At 37.4% G+C, this 18301-nt stretch overlaps 2 protein-coding genes across 6 annotated transcripts; both read right to left on the minus strand.

Annotated features, from left to right (window-relative positions):
- Positions 1–74: 74 nt before the first annotated feature.
- Positions 75–8573, minus strand: LOC103722641 (mitochondrial import inner membrane translocase subunit TIM10-like). 4 transcript variants are annotated; one of them, XM_008813267.4, is made up of 7 exons: positions 8391–8573; positions 8178–8276; positions 7548–7600; positions 7157–7209; positions 3659–3697; positions 3223–3292; positions 75–359 (listed from the first exon to the last, which is right to left on the minus strand). In XM_008813267.4, exons 3-7 carry the CDS (start codon positions 7587–7589, stop codon positions 309–311), a joined length of 255 nt encoding a protein of 84 aa, XP_008811489.1. In that variant the 5' UTR covers positions 7590–7600; positions 8178–8276; positions 8391–8573; the 3' UTR covers positions 75–308. The 4 variants fall into 4 exon arrangements, with proteins under 4 accessions (XP_008811489.1, XP_008811487.1, XP_008811490.1 ...); XM_008813265.4 differs by having other exon boundaries at positions 7548–7603; positions 8391–8571; XM_008813268.4 differs by lacking the exon at positions 8178–8276.
- Positions 8574–12495: 3922 nt separating this feature from the next.
- Positions 12496–18301, minus strand: LOC103722642. 2 transcript variants are annotated; one of them, XM_039124127.1, is made up of 3 exons: positions 17721–18301; positions 17107–17440; positions 12496–13212 (listed from the first exon to the last, which is right to left on the minus strand). In XM_039124127.1, the coding sequence occupies exons 1-3, from the start codon at positions 17758–17760 to the stop codon at positions 12990–12992; spliced, it is 597 nt and encodes a 198-aa protein (XP_038980055.1). In that variant the 5' UTR covers positions 17761–18301; the 3' UTR covers positions 12496–12989. The 2 variants fall into 2 exon arrangements, with proteins under 2 accessions (XP_038980055.1, XP_008811493.2); XM_008813271.4 differs by having other exon boundaries at positions 17107–17629.

Raw genomic sequence — 18301 nt, forward strand, 5'->3', positions numbered from 1 at the left:
CCATTTTAACAGCAATGATCAGCTATGGGCTCCCTCTCGAGTCCTGCTGACAATGCAAGGGGCAGACAAACCTGTATTGAAGGCAAAATTCTAATTATGGTTCCTCTCATATTCCATCCGGTTACATGAGGATACTCGCCAAAATTTGCTCAAAGCATACAGCAGCCATTGGAAGATATCATCTCCCAACCAAATATTTCCAGAGTACTTCCATTCATTTTATCATGCAATACAAGCATCTGTTAAACCTTTGACCAACAAACGGCAACCGGAGTATCTGCCATCAACCATAAATGACAGTGGTTTTATCACACCGGAGGTCGGTTGGAACCGAGCAACTGTCCTACTAAATTTGTCACCTGGAACAATTAGAAGGGATAACAGCTTAGGAAGTGCCGAACCTTCATTACAAGAGTAACTCAATATTTAGAAATAGAACAGTATGACAAACCAAACGGAAAATAGAACGGTATGACAAACCAAACGGCTACCAGCCATATTCAAAGGAAACAAGAAAAAAAAAAAATACAATCTTAAAGGAATTGCAACAACGTACAATCCATACCATGTCAAAAAAAAAAAAAAAAGTTTTGAAGTAGTTACCATTTGTCAACTTTTTTTAACGAATTTACTAGTTTCTCCTCAATAAAATCTTAGCTAAAAAGAAATTCAGTCAACCAACAAAACGCCGCCTTTTTTCAAATGAACAAAGTTAGCTCATTAGTTTCCCTTTTTTTCCCTTTTTTTTCCCTTGTTTTCCATATCTTAATCCTTTAATTCATTCATATCTAATAAATAAATCAGCCAAACCATTGAATATCAATTAATATTTAAGTTATCAAATTTTTGACTGCTTCAAAAATTTAGATCAGCATGCTAAAGTTTTTCCATTTAGACGAATAAGTGTCAGAAAACAAATAAAACCAAACTAAGCAACTTTTTGAATTAAGAGAGAATAAATGTGCGAAATACTTCACTTTATTAACATACGGTGATCATGGAAGAATTCGATTGTTTTGGTAATTTTGGAACTGAGCCGTCAACCACAACCGACGACCCTCCTTCAAGTTGCAGAAACCCTTCACTGATGGTCATAGAGGTTGCATAGTCATGACCAACCAGCGAGCACGTTCAGGTTGGAGGATTCTGAATCCTATGGCCATAGACCTTGCAATAAGGTCTACTTTGATAACTGTATAATTTATATTAAAGAGAATAACAACTGACGTCCATTTCTTCTAATTCTCTCGTTCCTGGTGAGTTCTCTCATCTCCATCAACTCTCCTCCCTCCTGCTCTCTTACGCTTACTCTCCCTCCCGTCCTCATTGTTGCCCGGTGCCGCCCAGTGCTTATTGGCTATTGCCCCATCAGTCTCACTGCACAGTTCGGACACGCCAGTTGCCCTGCGGTCCGATTGCCCGTTGTTACCCTACTGCCACGCCCAACACCGATCAAGCCCACCACCCAGGGCACCATCTTTCACTATGTGCCCCTCATCCTCCCCTTTCCGTACTGACCTAGTTGTAGGGGTGGTAAATTTACTCCAACCTATCGAGTACCCGACTAGACCCAGCCCAACCCTAATGAAACAAGTTATATATCCAACTCATTTTTCGAAAAGTCAAAGGTGGGGACAGGTCTTTATTCTAAAATATGTAAGGGACCTGAGATAGGTGCAGGCAATGCCATCCCAAACCCAACCCAGTTATATGTAACTCTACCAATCGGACGCTCCCCACCCTTGGACTTAATGGCTTACTTACCTCAACTACTCGTCTCCTCCCTTTCCAAGCCCTAACCGCACACAGCTCTCTTTTCCAAGATCGCACGATTCATGTGAAAGATTACTAAATATATATTTAGCTGTCTTAAAAAATATTTGTCTTAGCTTCCTAGAGAACAATATTTCTATTCGTTATAATTTTATTATTATTAAAAATTTTGTTTATTTTGTTCTATATCTTCAACTCTTATTTTGTTTAATATTATGTGAAGTACTAAAATTTACTTTTATATTCTTTTTTATTCATTTAATTTGTAAAAAAAATTACAGCTCTACTTGCCTCGACCAGTTCCAACCTGCCAGGGATGATCACAAGGCATATATGCATATATGGTACGTGGTTCCAATTAGGGGTGCAAATCGATCGGATCGGGTCATGAGTGACCCCAACCCAACCCGGTTCCTTGTTTGAGTCCTAATTTTGAACTCAAACCCAACCCAATAGAAGATGGGATCACGTCGGATCCACGGCAAAAATTTTTCATCCGAGTCATTCGACTCGGGTCTATGTATAACTCGAACCCAACCTAGAAAAATTTGGATCCAGTTCAGATCACCCCATTCATAGCTTCAGAACTTATTTGCACTCCTACAAATCGAAAAAATTTTACAGATTCAATGAAAATCTAAAATTATTTTAATTTTAAATGGATCGAGTCGGGTCTGAATTCAGTAAACCCAAACCCGATCCAAAAAAAATTGAACAGGTTCAATTTTAGGACCCGACCCGGCCCCACGGATCCTCCAAAGCAGGTCAGGTCGGGTTACGAGTTATCCCAACCCATTTGCAACCTTAGTTCCAATTGCAGGGCAGTTCGAGTAATGCCCAACCCAGCCCATTTCTGCCCTATTACCATTCCTATCTAACTAACCCCCTTAATAAGTTTGGGAGAGAGAAACCTAACTTGTATGGCATGTTGGAACTGGATCGAGCTCAAGCCAGAGGACCAGACCTTCATAGTGAAATTGACCCAATTCGAAATCAACCTTATACAATGATTGACCTACTTCATGTCAACAGATATTTGTGCAATAGGTAAAAAAAGAGCGGCCTAGTGCACGAAACTCCCGCCACAAACAACCTTACCCTTGTACCAAAGCTCACCCTCTATATTTGTGCAATAGGCAACAATATTAATTATAATACAACAAAAAACATCTGAAGAAAACATAAAAATGAATTCCATGATAGCAAGGAATTTGATGCTTGGCAGGAAGTTTCAAGCACTTATAGATGAGGGAATTTACAATGAATTTTAGTCAAAATTATCAAACATATGATTGTCAAAATAGTATGGTTTAAGTTTTCACTCTGCCTTTTCTGTTTCTTTTATTTAAAATTGAAAACCACAAGCATCAAACACCAGTTTAACAACTAAATCTATACATTCATACAGTATCAACCTCGAGATTTCAAGCATGTTATGTGATAACTTGCCTGCCAATATTTTGAAACACAACGATCAATACAACCGTTCTCACCCATGTTAAGCTCAGATTCCTTATACCTGGAAAGATAAAATGGAAAACATTCTTGAGTTGTTTAATCTTTTATACAACCAAAAGGCTCCTTGGAAAAAAGTTCATCCCAGCTATGAGCAATTGGACCACACTTGCACCATGTACAAGATTAAAAGTACTTTTATAGATATACTGGGAACACACCAGTCATGCATATTCATGTAGATAGATTGAGGACTGGCACACATCTAAAGTTGCACGCAAAAGCACATCTAGTTATCATGTCAAAACATAAACTCATATTGCTCCATTGTTGTGCACCGAAAGTAAGATGAACCAAAAACTCCAATTTTCAGGAGCACCAAGAAACAAGCATTAAGAGTCTATGAAAGAGGCAAGCATGTTCAACATACCTTTTTTCAATACATTTGTCAAAGCATGTTGCAGTAAGCCTGTTACGAAAAAAAACAGAGAGAAATAAAGAAATCAATAATTTTTTTCACAACTAAAAACCTACTTATGGTTTCTTTTATATCTTTCTGAACAACAAAAAAGGCAACCTCTAATGGACCTAAAGTTGTTAAGATTACTGACATAGAAACCTGAACAAATTCTTTTAACTTTGGAACATAGTCTCAGATTTGTGAGGCACAAGTAATAATTAATAACTATATGCATTAATGCTGTTGGATATTAGAGATAAAAAAAGGTATAACCTGATATATTTAAGCATAAGAAATTTAATTCTGGTGTAAGCTGCAGCTAAAACCTTTTAGTATATCTTTATATAGTAATAGGGTTAAAAAAAAGCATTCGATAAGAAAAATGGTTATAATAACACAGACTTGTTAAATAAACCATGGTATTTAAGGTAGGCATGTGGTGTCTATGCTTCCAGCTGCTTCAATGGCTTTCAAGATAGCCAGGTTTAATGGCATCCAGAGGAGGCACTTCAATTTGTAGTCCTCGATTTGTCAAGCAATTTGGCTTCCATAAAACTTGGAAACATGGAAAACGAAATTATCTCCCATATATTTTTTGGAAATGTTCTCACTTCCTAAATTAAGGTAGATAACACTGAATGCTCCTTTTTTTTGCATCATTCGCAACAACAGAGTGTCAATGTAGGCAATCTAGGTGAAATCACTAAGGAAAATAAAGAAAAGGAACAAGGATGAAAAAAATGAAATGATACAACTTGTCAACATCCTTTAGATAATTACACTAGAACTTGTCATGTGTGATATACATGATTAATTCAAGAATAGGGTATGTATGATGGATTCATGTTACCTTATCAAACGGTTGTATGTTTTGCCATGCGGCCATATAAAACCAAAGCAGCAAAAGACTATACAGCACATCAGCTTTACCCTGGGTGCAAGTTATACATTTATTCTTTTTTTTATACTATTAAACCCTACACAAGTGATCATGGTTGAAACAGCGGCTTCATCCCAAGCTCTCACATTATATAAGCACAACCCACCACTTATGGGGCCCATCAGAAACAGTTCCAAGACTAAACATTAAAGTGCCAGAAACATCACATACAGAGAGTAGAGATAAAGACTCATCTGAAACTACAAAGTTAAAACCAAAGAAATAGATGAGCATCGCCACTCACTGCTCCAACTGGCATTGACAAGCTCTGTTTGCCAAAAATCTCAATCCAAAGGGCCTACTAAATTAGCACTTTAACTAATAATTAGTCCCAAAGGTCAGAAATTCTCGACCTCCTTAAGTATCTCAAACTATTCCTATAACGAAACTTCAAAAACATTATGTTTAATTTGGTGACAGCTTTTAGATGTCTAATCATTTAGAGTGTAAGATTCCTACGAAAAAGTCAAGAACCACCCAAGATCATAACTAACATGTGAATAACTCAATCTATCCAAACACTAATCCGAAATTATACCAAGCAGTCCTCTTCTTGAAAGCAAAATCTACAACTCCATCAAAGTAATCCAAACACTTCTTTGTAACAAGATACTAAAGCAGGAATTAGATAGAAGCCTTGTCATTTAACATGCACAAAGAAGCTCTTAGAGACTGGACTGGCAGGCCCTCCTTAGATGAGAATTTCACAGATTTTACCATGCCTACTTAATTTTTGGTTAATCCACATATTATAGCCCTTTCCTTTGATAAACAAACACTAGTAACAAGAAATTGAGGACAGAACAACATTTATATTATTTACCACCTGATCTTTAAACATCAACTAAGACATCTTATCATGATATACATCTTCATATAACTATTTGTTTATCGTGTATAAGGATCAAAAACACAAAGGACCTTTTAACATTTATTCGATCAGCACTTATTTTTCACCTCCTCCAAAATCAAATTTCTTGTGCCTTCAAAATACACTCAACCTACAGAATTCCTTCCAACGTAAACAAATTTTAGACCAAAACCATCAGCTTTATGATCTTGTGAGCAATTGACTCCACATCACCTAAGTACTAGTTATTGATGCTTCTATTAATCCAAATTGGACATATCTTTTCACTGCCCCTGCTCTTCCTAGTTCCTACCTTCTTGAGCATCCTACCCTATGCTTCAATCATATAAAAATGAGGAGGTCAGATCAAATTCCCTTGCTTAAGCTTGCAGTTAATTCTGAAAGCCAAATGGTGTCCCACTTACAGAAATTAAATACAGAAAAAACAGAAGCTTAAGAAACAAACTCGCACTGCTGTCAACCAGAAAAAGAAAATAATAGACAGAATCCTCCATTATATCATTATTCGAATTATTATTCTAACTTTCATAATTTTTTATCATTGTCAACCAAGGCCCTGTTTGATTCATGAATAACCTTGGATGAACCTTAAAAAAATCCGCTAATTCATTTTATTAAGCCAAACGAACTTTCTGGCACTAGATTAAAGCAGGCAAAAAAAGCGGAAAACACCTTTCAAGTACTTAGTCCTATTTAACCTGAATAAAACTATACAACCAATATGGTTGAGTAAATCAATTCAGGCACATTCATCTTCATTCCCCTGTTTTTTCCCACAACCATTCCATTTGTTCAAAATAACATGGATAAAACCATAATGGAACCAAATAGGGGTCTATAAAAAGTAAAATTTCCGCAATTTCACTAACATCAAGATACACAGGTTTTAGCTTTTAAACCATGACCAGCGCACAAACCGATCACTTGATAAACCCTAATTATTATTTATTTTCAAACATAAGCATTATAAGGTTTATTTATTTGAAAGCTACAAGGTCATGAGTCTGTAGAACAGAGAGACATGAAGCTTCATTATGCTAGAAGCAGCTTGCTCCCAAGCCAAGCATTTGCATGCTAGCTTAAGTTTTATGTCGTGGTCAGCCTTCCTACCGGAATGCCTCTAGAAGCTTCTACAATGCTTGCCTTAACTGCCCCTCTTTAAAAGCAGGTTTCAGAGCACCCAGTCCCAGAAGAAAGGCTGATGGTCAAGTCCCCGTTCATGAAATCAATAGATTTGAGTGATCTGACTGTATCGCAGAACATTGTATTACATGCTCAAGTTGAATTTCTTCATTTAAAGCTCATTTCAATAGTTCTTCTCTAGCAGGGAGTTAATTGGCTTTAGCAAAATTGTCTGGCAAACATTTTACGTGCATTTCATTTTGGCTAGATTTTGACACTTAGAACATATGCTTAGAATAATGAAATTGAAATGGTGCATCCTGTCTACCATCAAATAGTCATACTATGTCTTGCCATGAGACTCATGTCAAGTCCACTAAGACTATCGACAGTCTTTGATGAATGAAGAAAAGAGAAGAGGAGGCCAAGACTCAAAAAGGCAAAACAGGAAGGATGAAGAAGCAAAAGATTGATTTCCATGACATACAAAAGCGGAGAGGATATAGCAACTGCATGATTCATACTTTCTAAATACCTGTTAAAGAGATCTACCCTGTATTCCATCTCCTTCTCTGCCATTCCAAATATCTGCTTTGTCAAGGGTAAAAGGTCAATATAACTGGCCGGATAAAAGAAAGGATACAAATAATACATTTCACCAATCATGGCACAAATTTCCATATTGGTTGCAAATCATTAAAACTTGATGAATAGATAACACATCCAAATCAAGCGGCTATGTTAGTCATCAATCTCAAAATTTTTAAAAGACTATGAAATTCTACAGAAACACAGTCAGAGATTGCTACAGTCAAATGCCAAGCTTTATGGACAGCAAAATCATTCGCCAACCTTTTTTAATAAAAAAATTACTTATTCGAATGTTTTGGCCATACATATTATGTATGCAAAAAATGAGAACCTGCCTGCTCTTTCTCGATATTCGTGGGGGCACTAGTAGCCGCCATTTTATATCCTTCTGCTGCACGATCAAAAAAAAATCAAAATGAAAACGAAAAAAAGAGAGAGGTTACCACCTAGCAAGCACTACTACAACAATGAAAGCCAGGTACTATGGAACGAAAATTAACAGAATACGATGAGATTTCAAGTTTTTCCATCAAGAAAATCAAAAGAGCTGCTAAAACATGAAAAAATGCCAGAAATAGAAAGAAAAAGCCATTCATAGATTCAAAAAGAAACTGGAAAGAGAGAAACAAAGAGATATCAAGGGACAAGTACTACCTGCGCGATCAAGCAACCAAAAGAGTGGTATCACAACATTTAAAAAGAAAACACCCAAGAAAAGGATATAACCAGACTAAGATTGAAGAACACTCATCCTTGGAATTCAATTAGAAATCTAAAACGAAGAAAACTGCAAAAGGAAAATTGTGGAAGAAAGAGCATCGCATAAGCGATCAAGAAAACCAAACGAGAAGTTATAGAGCGTATAAGATCCTCCAGGAAAAAAAACCGAGATGACAGGAACAAGATCAAGAAAGCCCCATTCCTGGAATTCATCTAGAAATTCGAAAACGAGAAAACTGCCGAACCTAATTCAACCGAACCAAAATCTCCACAGGAAACCTTCTATTTGGATCTAATATCTTCCCCAAAACTCGTATCTTGGGAACAAAAATCTGCTTCAAATCCTACAAAAAAAAAAAAAGTTCCTGAAAGGGTTTCTCCTTCTTTACTTCCGATCGATCAACCAGGGAAAAAAATTATAAAAAACACAAGAAAAGAAACAAATATAAAAGATATACCTGGCGACGGGTGGTTCTTGGCTCCAGAGGGAGTCGCAGTCGCGATGGAGCGACCGAGAAATCACCGCCGCCGCCGCACGAAGATGCAGCGAAGCAAGAAGCTTGGAATGGGGAGACGATAATTATAAAACTTAGGAAGGGTCTTTTTCTAGGGTTTATTTATTTATGGGAGGAAGCGGTGTCGTGGCGGTGGATTCCAAGAGGAAATGCATCCGGAATTCGGCTGGATAGGATCACCGACGGGTCTCGGTTTCGGATCCCGGCGGGCCCGACCCAACACTATGGTTGGCTTGGGCCCTTTTGTCAAGGTCGGCTCCGGTTATAACTCATCGAGCTGGCGGGTCGATCCATAGGTTCTACTGTCGTTAGCGCCTATGTATACAAAACTAGCGGCCTCTCCTTCTTCCGGTTTAGTTTTAGTTGGTGAGAAAAAAAATATAAAAATATTTTTTTTTAATTTTTAAATATATAACACCTAAAAAAAATAATTTTCACATATTTGAATCATCATAAAAAATGCTACATGTCTTATATTAGTTAAATATTTATTTTTAAAAAAATATATATATAATATATATTATGTCTTTAATAAAGAAAATATCTTATTCTATTTTATCTAAAGACTTGAGGGTATTTTTGAAAAAAATTCTTCAATTTCTGATGGATGGATATTGAGCTTTATCTATCTTAAATGAATTTTTCTTTTTCATGAGATATGTGAACCTTATTTATATAAAAAAACTATTTTTTCATCTTTTTTTTGAAAACTTCAACCAAACATGAAGTATTTTTTTCTTTTCCACTAACCATACTTTCCTCCTCCTTTTTCTGCGAACCAAAAGAGTCTTTTGTGTCACTCCATGACCATGGCCCCCAACGAATTTATCTCCTCTATTTTTTGATCTCTTGACGCAATGAAATTTGGTTATTAGCAAGAAATGTTGTTTATCTAGTTATTAGAACACAATGCTTTTTTTCACCTCTTGCTGCAATTGGTATAATAATAGATGTAAAGTTTATCCACCCAAGGCTAATGAAATTCCACAGAGAAAATATTCCGTTATCGTCACGAATTAGTTTTGGTGGCTCACAAAATTTTATATTTATAATGTAAAGAAAGAAAAAGGGCAAATTGTAGCTCGGTTGCGAGTCAGACTATCTTGGAAGAAGTTATGTCACTTCAAATGCGCGACAGAGGCAAAGAGAAAAGAAAAACATAAAAGTCAACTTCACTTTATCCTGCAAAAAGCAACCAAATCTTCATACGAGTAATATTGTTTAATTCTTGGGGAGACTACCCTTTTCCATTCCAAAAGCACCGACAAATTCAAGTTGGGTTCAACTAGATAGGGCTGGGTTGGGTTAAGAGGTGCAGCTTGAAGATTCCAAGCTGACATTTGGTTGAAGCCGATCAAAAGCGAATAGGCTCTAGTTTATACAATTAAGATACATTCGACAATGAGTCTTTCGTCTGAATAGAATTATCATATATCAGCATGCATTAAGTTGGTTGCAAAAGTTTCGATGCATTGTTGTATATGTTAACCTAGAAACATGTCTATAAAATTACCATCTTGCATGTTTTCTACAGCCTGAAAGCATTTACTACAATATTCTCTATCTCGACTGGGTGTTCTTGAAGCGTCCAGCTGGGATTGACAAAGTGAGTAATTGTGCGACATTAAATTTATTCAATCTACTGCTTTTAGCTGATATTAAACTTATGTAATTTCAAATAAATCTACCCTCCATGACCGACAGCTTGATAATACTAGGTTATACTAGTGATTTCAACCCGACTCGGAAGCTTGCACTAATTTAGTCCGTGAATCTTTCTAATGGGAATTGCCAAGCATGAGTTTCCAAAAGACGAACAAAATACCGGACACAAGGAATGAATAGGATATGCGAGGATAAAGAAAGATCGTGCCATACCTGAAAGCTAGGAAAAATGATGGGCTGGAAACGTTGTATATCAAAAGTTGGTATGACAATGTTCGTCGAAGTCTGGTGCAATCGTGTGTTTTTGCATTGCTGTCACGAGACCACAAGTACTGGTTCCAGCAATCACATCGAAATAATCAGCAAGCCTCGCATCCTCGCCATCAAGTTCTCTTTTTAATAAATACACCTCGATTCCTATCTTGCTCTCCTTGATTGAAAAGAAGCCAAGTATTTTGAAAGGATGGGTGGCAGCCATCCATAACAGGCACTGCTCATGTCATTCGTTTTGCTTCTTAGTTTCACTTGATTAGTCATGCTCCGTTATTTATCGTAATGGAAATAGATCAACCTGAACCACTTGCAGCGCTATACAATTGTATATGATGGAACGGGATGAATTAATACCTGAAGCTCTGATTCCAAGAAACTAAGAATAACGGCTGGGATGATGCCTCTAATTCCTCCTCCATCGATGCTTAGAACGGCGATGAGATTCCCAGAAGTTTGAGTGGGGCAAGTGCGTTGCTTCCTCCACATTCCATCCCCCCCCCCCCACAAAAACTAAAAAAAGAGATTCCCAGAAGTCGGAGGTTTAATATGGTTATTGTTTGGTTTCCCCTTGTCCATGAGAGAAAAGTCTAGCAACAATGGGCTATATGCCTTTGCCTGATGTGCGATGAGCCACTTATAGAGGCAAGAATAAGTGAATAACGGAGGATAGGACTGTAGACATCATCGATGCTCGCTGTGCCACATTGCTCATCCTGATGATCCCGATATGCTGTATACGGTAGGGTATCCACGAAACATTGACTAATTTAAATGGATTCGGATAGTCAGGAAACCGGCTCCTATCGGATGCATCTCCCGCCGCGCGGCCTGTGTGGACGCGACTTGCAGATCATTCAAAAGGAAAGTCCGAATTCCTAAAATTCAGAATAATCCAATCCAATTATAGCAGGTGATATTCTTGGTCCCTAGATTTTATTGGATAATGGAGCCGGGATATCCTCCGATTCCTTCAGCCAGGCATTCCAACGGACTTTTGTGTGAAATGCCCTGCCACGGACGACCAGCATATCCCGGTGAACTTTTAGCTTATATTTTGGCCAGCATGGAAAGTGGGAAAGTTTCAGTAAGATCCGAGTTGATACATACATCTCGGTCGATCCATGGGCATGAATATGTCATGTGCCAGCTAGTTTACGATGATTCCAATTCATTGCTATCCTAGTACAATTGATAGTGAATCGGTTGACACAAGAGGTTGTATCATTTCGTATTCAAATATACATGGATTTAAAACAAGGGCAAAGAAAGATTGGATACAAATGAGTGATCCATACTGATAGTATCTCCGCCAAAGTAAAAAGGTGCAGGTAGCTAGAATTGCAAATGTGTTGGATTGGCCTCTGATCTGACATAATTAAACCTGGCCAGGTTGATATTTGAAGACCCGGCGTATGAATCTTGAATTTTCGACTTGACCCAAGCTGTATATCATCCAAATCTAATCTGGATCAACAAAAATAGAATTGACCCAGCCAAAAACCCAATTCATCCCAATCCAAAAATTCAATCTTAATTATATTCATATTTGATTGTTCTTGATAGATTCTTAATTGTAAGGCAGAAGTAATATCAACATATTTACTTTTTAAAATAATAGTTTGTAAGCTTAAAAATGATCAATTATGGCAATAAAATTAAAAGTTTTTAAATAAAAATTCAAATTTAAATTAACTGTTTTTTTAAAATTTTATTTAATTTTTAAATAATTTTATATTAATTATTAATTATTATATTCTAACTTTAAAAGAATAGTTATGTACGTGACCCCAACCGCCAATACTGACTCAAATACTCCAATCCGATCATTCGGGTCATATTTGACCCCAACCCGACTTGAATAATACATTGGATCTAAAATCATAGACCCAACCCGATCCGATTAGATCCAGACCTAAAATTCTAACCCAACATGAGATCAAGTCAGAAAAGGATCAAGCAGGCGCCAGTCTGATCAGACCTATTTGCTGTCCTAAAGCCAACCCAAAAAATGTAGCAAGATATGATTGACTGCTGACTCTTTGCCCGTTACTCAGATTCCATACTATCAGATCTCTAATGCATAAGATACTTGATAGATCAAAACCACCAGTTTGAAAACATCCAGCAGCTACTTTATTTGTTTGATTGTAAGCGGATGCTGCAGACTTGCAATTTTTGAAGCCTAGAATCTGGCGAACGAGAGGACATTTAAGCTCAGAATGCAACACAAGTATAGATGAGACGCAGGGGGGTAAAAAAAAAGGGGAAGACGGAAGAATAAGACAAGCACCATATGTTGTCGAACACTCGCAAACTCATCAAAGATCCGGTTCCTGGTAGCTTAAAGGCAGAACCAATTCTTCAGCATGATCTTTTTCTCTACTCACAACAAACTCGACATATCTTTTTGACTCCTAATGGGAGGCAACTAGTTTCACCTTCCCTTCCCTTCACTAGCAACAAATTCATAATAAATTTTTTCTTCCTGACAATTCCACCTTATCTTCTTTGGGATTTTCGTCATGGTTCTGGCCAATGGGTTCCTGTCAGCAATGAAGATGAGTTCTTCATGATAACATGGAAGCCTGGCAACTGTTACTGGAATTAGCCAGGAACATTGAAGTGAAAGAGCCAAGAGATGACAAACGCAAACACCATGCAGGCAAGCAAGAAATTGAGGAACCGATGCCCCTGCCAAAAGCTTCGTGTTTCAGATGGCGGCGCAGGTGGTGCTGTACTACTGCTTGTTTCATTCCACTGCTCGATGAACTCGCTCTCGCCTGTAACAACCACATTCTGAGCCGTTGAGCCACAAATCTCACAAGTCCTGAAAGAAGAAACCAAAAAAGCAGGACTTAAAGCTTCAGATGTGAACAAATGTTAACAAACTGAAAATGAAAAAGCATACAACGAAACTGCAGATACTATAAGCATATCAATTGCAATGATTCTTAGCCATCAGGGCAAGAACCCAAGTTGAGACAGGAATATCACACAGGTATATGATATCATTGTCAAAATTGTTTTCCCACAATTTGTATCATGTTTAATGCCATTTTGCAATAAAACTGGTGAGAATGATTCAAGGAGGCTTCACTTTGACCATTTGATAGGATCAACGGTGAAATAGGCACCTTATGAACTCTAATCTTATGAGAGAGCCTTTCTCCCTAAATTTATGTTTTCACGACATAAATTGCCTAGCAATACTGAATCAGCAACGCTGCAAGCACTATGTTATGACACAAGCAGCACAAAGAAAAGGGAAAGATCCGGTAAGGATTAGATCCAAAAAAAAAGAAGCAAAATAATAATGTTAAAAAGCTTGCATGTTTCATCATCAAAAAAACTTGAAACTGAGAATCTACTATAAAAAGAAAATAAAAAATGTAACTCTACATAATACAGAAATATTTTCTGCATTTTTATGACCTCAGCATTCTGATGGTTTGGCAAATCATGCTTGAGCCCATGACATGGCAGAGAAAGCTGTTCGCAACCACATGGTGTTTTGGCATCTCAGCTAGCTTCGATAACTTGAAGAATAATATTAGATAAACGAGCATGCGATGTTGACCAATAGAAACCAAGCCAACAACTTACCACCTGCATAGTCACATTGACCATAAGGTACACTCAACCATTAACTGAATGCCTGTCAACCCATCCATTCCCCTTCTCCCGTTGATGGAACAAAAGGAAAATCTAGGTTCCATTGAATGGATTACAGGCAGTCAGTTAATGGTTGAGCGTGCTGAAATAATAGACCCTAGCTAGAGATGCAGAAATACCAAAGACAAAACAGAGGCCAAAAAGAAGGAAGAACAGAGTTCAAAATGTCAAATTTTATAGTGTCTCAAATTTCTAATTGCATAAACTTTCCCAGAGCCAGCATTGAACAAACTCTACCTATTAACCTTCAGTTCATACCTAGCAACTCGATTCCCCAAAAACTCACACTACCAAGAATATGTAGAATAAGCCTCTAGGCAGATATTAAAACGTTAGGCAGCAAAACCACAAAAACAACCAACACTATCCTGTGATTTCTAGTTTTCTACACCAGTATACACTTGGCAAGTTCCTGTTAAACTATAATATCATTCTTCAGCAACAACATCAACAAATTGCTTATCTGGTCAAGTGAACATTTCCTAAAATGCAGATAATAAACCAATATTGGCACAGCAGTCTGATTGAAAAACTAGAAATGGCTAGGAAGGCCAATTATTTAGTGAAGAGTGGTAGAAATGAAAATACCAAAATTTATTCAGTGCAAAGATCTACTTGTCACTATATTTTTCCCTTATTTGGAAGAATGACTTGATCATCATCATCATCATTATCTATGTTGTGGCTCATTGTTTGCAGAGAAGTCCCATATTAAGGAACAAATTGACATCATCAGCTCCCTTTTGAAAAACCATGAAAAATCTCGGTTGACAAAGTTGGCATAAAAGTACAGAAAAAGGGTCTCCTGAAAAGTCACTTGCACAAGAAACAGAAGCAAGGAATTCAACGCAATAGTGCACAAGTTCTCCAAATTAAAAACTAATAACAAAAAACTCAGCTAATTTGCCAAGCCGACATATAGCAATGATGCTCATGATGCCAAAGTGCTTCTTAACTCTAAAAATTATGGAAGCTTTTGATGGAAAAAATCTGATAGCAGATGAGACTTGACATCAGCAGATGCGTTGGTCAAGCAGAAGAGTTAGTTATCCCTTTTACTACAAGAAATGTGACACAACCCGTACAGCGTGATGCATAACATAGTGGGTACAGCTCCACGATTGCAGTGCATAGTTGCCCAAGTATATTTGATGTCTTCATATATTGCATTCATTGGCCAGGTGATATAGATGGTTGAACACAATAATACAGATCAGAAAACATCTAAATTGTCATCGGTTATGGCAGAACCAATATGGGCATTTAAATTTGCCTCAGCATCATGTCAAAAAAGTGTCAGACAATTACCCAGGCAAGCATGATAAGAAACACACCCTTCAAATGTAATCAGTATACCTTTATATTTTATCTGATATAGGAGGACAAAAGATCCAAGATGACATGGATGGAGGCTGTGAGAAAAGATATAAAAAAGCCTGAAATTGCATTAGAGGTGGCTCTGAAGAGCAATTCTTGGCAATGAAGATTTATAAAGCTTGGCCCAAATAGTTCGGATAGGGCTTGATGGTCATGGCTATGGGGGAACTTGGAAGGAAACAACTAAAGGGTACACTTTAATATTTTCTTATATTGTTAATCCTGTTAGCACTAACTCATTCTTCAGGGGGGGGGGAGACCAAGAACATTATTTTCACATGTTGACTAATACAACATATAGCTCAGTGATGATATTTTTTCTTTGCATTTAAACATACTTTGTTTGTTCAAATTAGTAAAGTGATTATTTAAAGATAAGAATTCAAAGAATAATTTCAACAAGATGCTCTATTATTACTGGACTGTAATTCAATCATCGACTCATGCAAGAAATATAACAACACAACATGAAAAGAATTACTTTTCTGATAGTGATAGATGATGATATAGTTTCAACACAACAGAGAGGAATAAACTAGACTTTGCCATTGCCTCATTGGTACATAATGCAATCAGTTTAGCAAGTCCTCCGGATCATGTTTGAGAGAATACAACGTGTCTGAGGATAATGAAATGAATTTGGCTTTAAAAAAAATGCAAGTTGCCAAGAAATTTGCTTGCTGTGAAGCATCACTACGTATTCTATAGGCTAAGGGGTTGTCTGCCAATACTTGGAAAGTTATCATCATATACCGAGGATATCAAGCATTGCATGCAAAACTAATTGATGAAATATGATAGAACATATCAGCAGAAGTGATTGTAGGAGGTAAGTGTAATATACAGAAAAATAAACAGTCAATTTCCTCCCCATATTAATTTGGACGTCTTCTTGATTCCTGCTGCAGGCATATACTATACACTTGAAGGGAACTGAGAGTAGTACATAATTAATAGGGACTACAATGTCCTTCGGCTTCAATATGTACTCATGAGTTTGTAGTAACTCCACAGATATATGTAAGGAAGAACTTCCATACAACCCAAGGACAATGACTATCACAGAGTAGGCCAAGAAAAATCTGAAGAATTTGTGATCCCATGAAATTCTCTTGATTGGTATGACTTGTTCCTACATGTGATAGTATTAACACATATATTTAAATAACAAAAGGAGATAATGCAATAAATAGATGCTGCAGTTGACACAACTTTTACAAAAGACAAGATTCCTATCATCTCCTCAAGTATAGGTTGACTCTGAAATCATCTGCGAAAGACAGGAATCAAAGCTCCACGTTTCTTATGATTAGGGTCAAATAGGAAGTCGATAAAAGAAGATGAAAAGAAAGAGATTGCAAATGAATCCTCGAACTGTTACGCCCAACACCGAGTACCTAATGTCTTTCTTTATCACTTACATACCTCAGCATAGTTAACAGCTGTGATTTCTAATGCCCTACTTTATCGCTTTAATTTCTTAATGCCTCTATTTCAATATAATGAAATAGAGGAAAATAACATATTGAAGTGGCATAAATGGCGGAGATCCATAAATATAATGGAAGCATCAAAAAGGAAATCCTCCATTCCTCAACAACAATCCAGAATGTAGCGTATAATTCATCACACACAATTTCAAAGAACTTAATGCAATATTAATTTCGCGTACTTGTTCCCTTTGATTTTGAACCATGTCTCAGCACATTGCTTGTGGGCAGCAGCCAAATCACCCTTGCAAGAACAACCTAATACGATCGGAATGCCCGACTCCTCCAAGCTGAGATGACAAATCCTGCAATCCTTCTCGACTTTGGCGTTGTTCGCCTTAATCTCTGAAATTCCGTTCTCCAAATCAATCTCCACCGAACAGTCCGAGACACAGGATTTTCTGCATGACTCTGGAACTCCATCTATCTCATGATGGGAGGCACCAGAGAAGCGGTCCTCATCATAAGCTGAACCGCTGCGGTTTGAATTACACGGCGAATGCCAAGGCTGGTCCTCTGCATCACAGAAGCAGAGGCCATTATCACTATCGTCTGTAGTGGGGCGGTGAAGGTGAGGCCCTTCTTCTAAATCTCCATGGGACTTCTCTCCCTTTGTTGTCATTTGCCAAGGAATACAGAAGCAAAGAAGGAATCCAGAAGCAAAGAAATCAGAAGGAAAGACTTGCTTTATGGCATGAAAAGCCCCTACAAGTGGTGATACTTGGAGTGTTTAATTCGAAACAATAAATGAAAATGTCTTTCAAGAGACAATGGAAACGAGCTCTTTGGGATGAACCTTTGGAAGGCCTAACAAGGAGGAGGACGCAAAACGGCATCTTTCACTTTAACCGCGAAGAAGAAGTCCATGACAGACGAATTCATGGAAGGTCTGGAGAGTCACTCCAAGGCTTTTGCTTTTTGTGGGTCGATCCAAGCCTTCAGAATTAGAAAGACGATCCCAGAACATAAAATTTTAGGTAACACTAGAAAGATTCGAGGGACAAAAAAAAAAGGAAAGACCCACCAGAATCAAAACCCAATCTTTCCCACGCAGAAGAGAAAAAAAATCCCAAAAACAAAAACGTAAACTTTCTTTTTGGGATGCTACAATGTAGTTCCTAAAAAAATTTCAAAAAATCTACACGACTATAAATGATGCATTAATGCACTCCTTGACGAACCGATCGAAATAGGTTATTTGTGGAAGCTTCTACCCGGGGTATGAAAACCACGAAGAAAGTATCAGAAAAATCCATGAAATCTGGGCAAAACACGGCAAGATTGGGATCCTGGAGAGGTTTCTCAATCCATAAGCCTTCAGAAGGGGGGAGGTGCGAAAAGATTAAGAAAAAAAGAAATGGATAGATGGAGATTTTA

This window comes from Phoenix dactylifera, chromosome 3 (assembly GCF_009389715.1).
Source record: "Phoenix dactylifera cultivar Barhee BC4 chromosome 3, palm_55x_up_171113_PBpolish2nd_filt_p, whole genome shotgun sequence".
NCBI classification, from domain to species: domain Eukaryota; kingdom Viridiplantae; phylum Streptophyta; class Magnoliopsida; order Arecales; family Arecaceae; genus Phoenix; species Phoenix dactylifera.